Below are 7,958 nucleotides of genomic sequence, written 5' to 3'. Positions count from 1 at the left end.
AGAGGGCCTACATTTGAGACCCCCCAAAATAGGACAAAAATGTGAATTACATAGTACTTAGGCCTTGTGTTGATTCTTTGCACAAGGGCTGAATTTCACTAAAGAGAATAAAATTCTGCTGTACAATCACTTTCTTTTTTCCTTGCATTGTGGGTGTCAGAACAATATTACTAGAGATGTAAATGGCAGTGAAAGATGAGGCATTTGAAACCATATCATATTTATTACATACATGAGATATAAAAACAAATTACCAAAATAGTATCATTTTTGTGAGTCAACACGACCCTGAAAGAGAAATACATTTGTGAAGCAGATTGACAGACTTGAATTTTTTATGGCATTGCAGTTTCTCCTCTTTTCCCCCCTCATGCTCATAAACAGAATACACTTTATGTACTGAAGTTTAAAGATGGGTTACAGAAAAGGTATAATCTAGTGTTGGAAATGGCAATAACTGTGATATGTCCCATAAATTGGTGTTAAAATGGCAAATAGTCATATATACTGTAAATAAAAACACAGGGGGAAACAAATGTAATGTTCAGTTTTAAATACTAACATCGAAAATAAAATAAGCTTTAGGTCCGCCATGAATTACGGGGCTGTGATATGTGAAACAGAGTCCTTTTCACTTAAAAAGTCCATCTCTTTGTCCACAGGCAGAGTTCTTATCCTCTGGCAATTGCATTCTTGCTTCTTAGTCTCTTGTTCTCTATGCTGTTTGTGAAGTCTCATTATAGTCTATACCCATCGGGTTCAAACTCTGGTCTGAAATTGGGACTTCAGTGCAAGTACATTATCTTTCAGATTGCATCCTTGGATTCTCTGAGCGGTCAGTGCCAAGACAAAGAGGACTATTCCCTTTATACCATTAACGTTGTCCACATTTAGGGGTCTTCTGGAGTGCTTCTGTTTCAATAGGTTGTTTGTAGGCCACCTTCACCCCTTTTTTCTCTCCAACAACATTAAACTTGCCACACCATGAAGCGGCAGGTAGTAAAGTGCTTTATACAATGAAATATTTACATTTGGATAGGATCAGTTTTAACACTTTGTGGACAAAACTTCACATACGCTGCACCTCTTTAGTAAAACAAAATTGCTGACAAAGGGCTGGATTCGGCTCTTAGTTATGCTGGTGTAAACACAGAGTCATTCCATTGACTTCAAAAGGTTCACACTGGTGTAAGTGAAAAAACAATTTGGCCCTAAGTTAAATCCTACACATTCCTTTAAAAGCATGCACAACTGTTTTTGATGATGGCACATCCTCATCAGACCTTGTGCTATTACAGAGTAATTGCAAATGACATGTTGCCAACAGAGCTCTCCCACTGATACAAACAATATTTCCAGTTCTATAGAAAGCTGTTATTAGTGGGCCAAAGTCTGATCTTAGGGTCTGGCTGTACTGCAATCATGGGATGTGACCACAGCTTGAGCTGATGTACCCAAGCTAGCTTTAATCTCACTAACTCAAGTACTGGAGCAGTGACACCACGGCAGCGCAGGCTTCAGTGTCGTTAGCCCTGCAAATCCAGGGTTGCAGACAGGTTTGTACAGCCTGTGCTGAAGCATGAGCTGCTGCAGCTTCACTGCTCCAGGATCTGAGCTATGGGGATTAAAGCTAGCTGCATACTTTGGCCTGAGCGGCAATCACTCCCAATGACTGCAGTCAAGACATACACTCAGTCATAGTACAGCAGTGTAAATACAGGGAACTCCCACAACTTCACTGAAGTTAGTCAGGATTTACACTGGTGTAACTGGCAGCAATTTTTTGTCCATCCTCTTTAGTTTATGGGCATGATTTTCCTCTCATTTATGCCAATTTTATAGTGGTGTAACTTCACTGACTTCAGTGGAGTTACTCCACAATTACACTGGGGTATGAGAGATGAGAATCAGATCGTACATTTTTTTTAATGTAACATTGGCTCATATTCGCACCCTTCGAAAGAAGATCCAGGAGAGTACATCAACATTGACCAGGAAGGCTTAAACTGGACAGAGCCTATGAATCGGAACACCACTCTATACATTTGGGCACTATTTTCTTACATTCCAGTTTTCATTTCAGTGGTCTTCTGTCTGTGAAGTTTGCATTTTGTGCATAAAGAAATGCCCTACCTGTTTGTGTACTTCTAGTTGCAGTCTCTTTTTAAAATCTCCAAGACTTTTCTTCCAAGAGCTGATTTCCACTGGTGTACAAAACTTTTCATATTGACTATCAGTCTCCCAGTCCGTACTTCCTCATGCCCTGCTACAAGGTATTCCAAGCCTGCAAATCATCAAAGTGGTCAGGGTTTGTATGGCAGAACGCTTAAAAAGGTATCTACACTGAAAGTTAATATAAGTAGCTATTCTGAAGAAAAATCCCTACATTTGTGTAGAAATACTGTATAAATAGAGAGCTGCATCAAAGTCAGCCCTGTGCCCCAACTGACAGTGAGATCTGCATGAGATGCTGTTGTCAAGCTCTGAATCTGGTGGTGACTCACACTATATAGGCAAAAAGAAAAGGAGTACTTGTAGCACCTTAGAGACTAACAAATTTATTAGCGCATAAGCTTTTGTGAGCTACAGCTCACTTCATCGGCTGCTGTAGCTCACGAAAGCTTATGCTCTAATAAATTTGTTAGTCTCTAAGGTGCCACAAGTCCTCCTTTTCTTTTTGCGAATACAGACTAACATGGCTGCTACTCTGAAAACTATATAGGCAAGTGGCATGTTGGAAGAGCTGTGGAGATAGAGGAGGAGAGGGTGCTGGGTAAAAGGTGCTCATTTTCATACCCTCTCTTTACAGACTTAATAGAAGTTGCTGGGTTAAATTCACTCCTGCGCAGCCAGTATAAGATTTATGCATCACTCAGACCCCACTTAAATTCTCAAATTAGGGCATATGTGGGACATAAATGATCCATAGGCTTCATGTTGACCTTCTTCTGCACAGGGGCAGATTTCATTCCCGTTGAGCCCCAGTTGTCCATGCAAAGCTGGCACAGCATGTGTATAACTTGTCTAGTGTGTGTTTGTGTGTGTGTGTGTGTACATGTCATAAGGGTGGCATTAAAGGGGAAAATCATGTAAATATTTCCATGCCACTATTTTTAGCTCTATGGCTAAAGGGGAATTAAGGCTCATAATGTAAACAGATTGGAATAGTGTAGCCTAGCAAAGCAGTTATTCTCACCAATAATGAATTTATCTATCAGGTTTTAGATATTTAAAAATACAGGATCTGCTGCATATCAGTAAGGCAGGTTCCATATGTATTCCTCTCCTGTCATGGAAATCCACAGCTGCAGGTTAAATGCCTTTAGGAACACAGTTAGCTATGAGATACTCCAATGAGGCAATGGGGCTAGTAGAAGAACTGGAATGAGCACCTGGAGGGCGCCTGAGGGCTTGCACTCAAACCAAAACATGCTTCATTAAATTCTGCCTCACCCAGACATTTCAGAGATATGTTAGCAGCGTCCTTCAAAAATCTTGCCTGAATTATAGATGCTTCCAAAATCCAGTGAAATGCAGTGACATAGAATCCTGGTACATGGCTCCATCACATGCTTTTGATGCCACAGTCCTGATTCTGAACTCACCTGATTTTACACAGGTGTAACTCTGTTCACTGCAGTGGAATTGCTTAATTTATACCAGATTACTGGCTCCGGCACTGATTCAGGAAGGTGCTTCGGCACGTGCCAGACTTTAAACGGGAGCAGTCCCATTGAAGTCAATGCGGTGACTCACATGCTTCAAGTTAGGCACATGCTTTCTGAATACTTGTTGAGTCAGGGCCAGTGGGGGGCAGAATGAGGCCCTAGATGTTTCATATAAAGCTGCAAGTTATGTGAAGAAACACTGGGCCAGATCCTGAGGGCACACAGGAATCTGAACAAAAAGAAAAGGAGTACTTGTGGCACCTTAGAGACTAACAAATTTATTAGAGCATAAGCTTTCGTGAGCTACAGCTCACTTCATCGGATGCAAAGGAATCTTCAAAGGAATCTGAACAGCTGTCCTAGCTGGGCAGCTGAGGATTCTCCTGGAGTCAGGGGATGGTGATGATTATTCCTATTTATATTATGATAGCACCCACAGGCCCAGCCAAGCTCAGGACCCCATTGTGCTAGGGGCTCTACAACACAGAGTAATGGACAGCTACAGCTAGAGTAAAGATGGCATATGGGCTCTGTACTAAACTCTCCTGGCTCCCCCAACCATCGTAGGAAGCGTTCCAAAGGTAGAATGTCAGGGGTGTGGCTGCTCTAACTTGTCCCAGCCATCCTCAAGATCTGGACAAGAGAAAGCTGGCTTAGAGCCATCTTTGCCACCTATAACTCCCTAGGCACAGCTGCGGATTTAGCCCAATGTAGATAGTGTTATTTTTAACAGGGGAAGACCATTTAAAAAGTATCAACTCCACAAGTAAAGGGGATACAGATATTTATATAATTTGATACAATTTACTATCTGTTACATCTGAGTTTTTGGGCAAATGCAGTCATCTTTCTGTAAGATAAACACAGGATACATATTACAGTATGGCTGTTTGCAGAGCACTCACTATGGTTGTATTAACATTTCTGTTAGAAACATCATTTTTCAAAGGATCATAAAATCTCTCTAGAGGAGGCAACTTGGTATGAAGCGCCGAGTATGGGAGCAAGTTTTTTTTAATTAGCAGTTGATGTTGTAGACTTGTCCCAGCCATCCTCAAGATCTGGACAAGAGAAAGCTGGCTTAGAGCCATCTTTGCCACCTATAACTCCCTAGGCACAGCTGCGGATTTAGCCCAATGTAGATAGTGTTATTTTTAACAGGGGAAGACCATTTAAAAAGTATCAACTCCACAAGTAAAGGGGATACAGATATTTATATAATTTGATACAATTTACTATCTGTTACATCTGAGTTTTTGGGCAAATGCAGTCATCTTTCTGTAAGATAAACATAGGATACATATTACAGTATGGCTGTTTGCAGAGCACTCACTATGGTTGTATTAACATTTCTGTTAGAAACATCATTTTTCAAAGGATCATAAAATCTCTCTAGAGGAGGCAACTTGGTATGAAGCTCTGAGTATGGGAGCAAGTTTTTTTTAATTAGCAGTTGATGTTGTAGACTTGTCCCAGCCATCCTCAAGATCTGGACAAGAGAAAGCTGGCTTAGAGCCATCTTTGCCACCTATAACTCCCTAGGCACAGCTGCGGATTTAGCCCAATGTAGATAGTGTTATTTTTAACAGGGGAAGACCATTTAAAAAGTATCAACTCCACAAGTAAAGGGGATACAGATATTTATATAATTTGATACAATTTACTATCTGTTACATCTGAGTTTTTGGGCAAATGCAGTCATCTTTCTGTAAGATAAACATAGGATACATATTACAGTATGGCTGTTTGCAGAGCACTCACTATGGTTGTATTAACATTTCTGTTAGAAACATCATTTTTCAAAGGATCATAAAATCTCTCTAGAGGAGGCAACTTGGTATGAAGCTCTGAGTATGGGAGCAAGTTTTTTTTAATTAGCAGTTGATGTTGTAGACTTGCTTTTTTTAAAAAAGCTGCTCAGCTGTCTTATGGAAATACAAAAATAAAACGAAAACGCTTCCTTAGATGTCTCATTCTGTTCTTCAAGGTTGTGAATTTCATCTCAAATTCCTTGCTTTTGGTTGTGAGGAACTCTCTGTTCTTTTCCTATGTTTGGCAGAGCTGCAATTAGGAAGTGGAGTCTATTTCCTTGAAGGTGATTGAGACACTTAAATCTTCTGTGTTTACTGTCTTCTTAGTTCACTTCTGTGTGTGTGTTGGAAATATTCCTTGTAGGAACTCAGCTAGCTTATCATCTGAGCACAAGGGTGGTGCGATTTGATGAGTGTTTTTAGATTTTCTGGCTGGAAACTCTAAGATCCAAGCCACTGTTCTGTATTGCTGGGACAGAATGAAAACATGATATTTTTACACTATTTTTCTCTCTTTCTACTTTGATCTCTTTCATGTTTTAGGAGATGTTGTTATCTGAGAAGTTATGTGTGAGGAAATCATTTCATGTCTGCTTTGACTTTTTTGTCCTGCTGTTCGTGGTTTTTATTGATCTGAAGGTTATAGTTCCTATGCTAAAAGAAGAGTAAACAGGTCATTTAACTTACAAATGCAATACTGCCAACTGGCCAAAAATTAAATTTCGGATTATTTTTTACTTGCCTTCTAGTTTGTGGGTGTGAACAGTGCACTTGGTTCATGCTTTCAAGTTTTTCTTCATGACCATGAGGGCTAGAAACTTACTATTTTTAAAATGAAAGCTGAAATTCTTTTGCAATCACAGGACTCCAGGAACTGGAGCATTAAGAAAAACATCAGCTATCACAAGACTATAAATAAAAGCCTTGATCCAGTGAGCTCCATGGAAGCAGATCCCTGTGCCTACAGCAGAGCTTTGTGTTGGTACAGGGTCTTCTTATGCTATCTCATTGAAGGATCAGGGCCTTAGACCCTTTTCCTGCTTAGGGAATATTTGTAAGTACATCACTATTTCCTTAAATTTATTCATTACTTGAACTCATTCAATTCATTTTAAAAAGTGTTTTTACGGTATGGATGGATTGCAAACAATTCACCCAATATTGGATGGTTTGTCATTGTGTAACTCCAGATTTACACCTGCATAAAACTGGAGTAGCACAGTGGTGGATCAGGGCCACAAAACTGAAAATCTGAGCTATGTTGCTTGTGATTAGCCACATAAGTCATAGAATTGGCTCTGTTTCATGATTGGAAGTATATGCAAATACGTATGTGTGTTAATTAAACCCAGTTTGGTTCAGTTTGGTTGGTATGAATTAGTAACATTTCACTGAAGTCAATAGATTTTCACTGTTTTACACCAGCTGAGTATCTGAACTATAATATTTGTTGTTCTTCAACCCTAATGGAGTTTCTTCAGCTTTATACCAGTAGAGCTGACATCAGAAAATCACCTTTCCTGTTTGCCTTTGCTTTGCATATGGAAACCTTAAGAACCTATATCTCTTGCATTAAAATGTTTATGGATTTTTGCGACGATCCAAGGTCTTCTGTGCTCAAATAATAAACTTAAGCATAGGGATGCTGATTCACCCTATCCCCTGTACCATGGGAAGTATATTAGAAAGAATTCCTAAATACATCTCTCCCACCTTCTTTCTGTTAGGTTCGAGGCCAAACACTGAGCAATATTTCTAATGACAACAAAAGATTGCAAAAATCTCCACAATGGTAACCTTTTTGAGTGATCTGATGTCTTACAGTAATAATCTTGCATATGACCTTCTTCTCACTAAGTGAAAAATCTTCCTATTGCTAAATGTGTAAAGAAATCCTCAGTATTGGAATCTACATTTTGTTCAGGTAACCCCTGAAGTTATATGCAAACGTAAAAAGAAAATGTTTCCCTTAGATTAGTTATTAGCTGATCACTTGTCTTGAATAGTAAAAAAGATAGTTTAGGTGGATTTTAGTTTCTCTCTACTGAAAAATTCTGCCTCTGAATTTTTTGGTTCCTGCGATTATCACAGAGGCAGCATGCATTGTTTTATCAGCATTGATTACACTTCATTTGAAACCTAAACAGCTGTTCACTGAAAGAAGATGAGCAAAGATGATGAAGCTAAAGCTTCCCACTCACTCCCAAAGCAAGAGCTTCTTCCGTGTCATTTTAGCCTAAATTCATTCAACACTACTTCTGAAGAAGACATTCTAAGTGTGCGCTCCTTTGAAAGAAAGCTGTAACAGCAGAACAATAATTTGACCAGATCTAGAACTGAAAACTTGAACATGTTATTATGGATCTAAAGCAAAATTAGATTTGAAAAAAACTCTATCTTGTAGGTGCCTGGCTCAATATGCAGCTGCTTTCAATAGTGAGAGCAGTGAGTGATGGTGGATTAGCTATGTAAAGCTGTA

The 7,958-nt window shown here is 39.4% G+C and overlaps 1 protein-coding gene across 2 annotated transcripts in view; it reads right to left on the bottom strand.

Moving 5' to 3' along the window:
• Positions 1–203: 203 nt before the first annotated feature.
• Positions 204–7,958, bottom strand: part of NTN4 (netrin 4) — a 107,538-nt gene continuing 99,783 nt past the window's right edge. The window contains exons 10-11 of one of the 2 annotated variants that reach the window (XM_038386887.2): positions 2,134–2,284; positions 204–1,183 (exon numbers count right to left, since the gene is read on the bottom strand). In XM_038386887.2, coding sequence (XP_038242815.1) covers positions 2,148–2,284 — 137 coding nt within the window. In that variant the 3' untranslated portion in view covers positions 204–1,183; positions 2,134–2,147. Of the gene's footprint in view, positions 2,285–7,958 lie in introns of both variants that reach the window. The other variant, XM_038386886.2, reaches the window with a different exon arrangement.

The sequence above is a fragment of the Dermochelys coriacea genome, chromosome 1 (genome assembly GCF_009764565.3).
Source record: "Dermochelys coriacea isolate rDerCor1 chromosome 1, rDerCor1.pri.v4, whole genome shotgun sequence".
NCBI lineage: Eukaryota > Metazoa > Chordata > Testudines > Dermochelyidae > Dermochelys > Dermochelys coriacea.
Note: the sequence above shows the minus strand (reverse complement) of the source record. Positions and strands in the feature narration are given on the sequence as shown.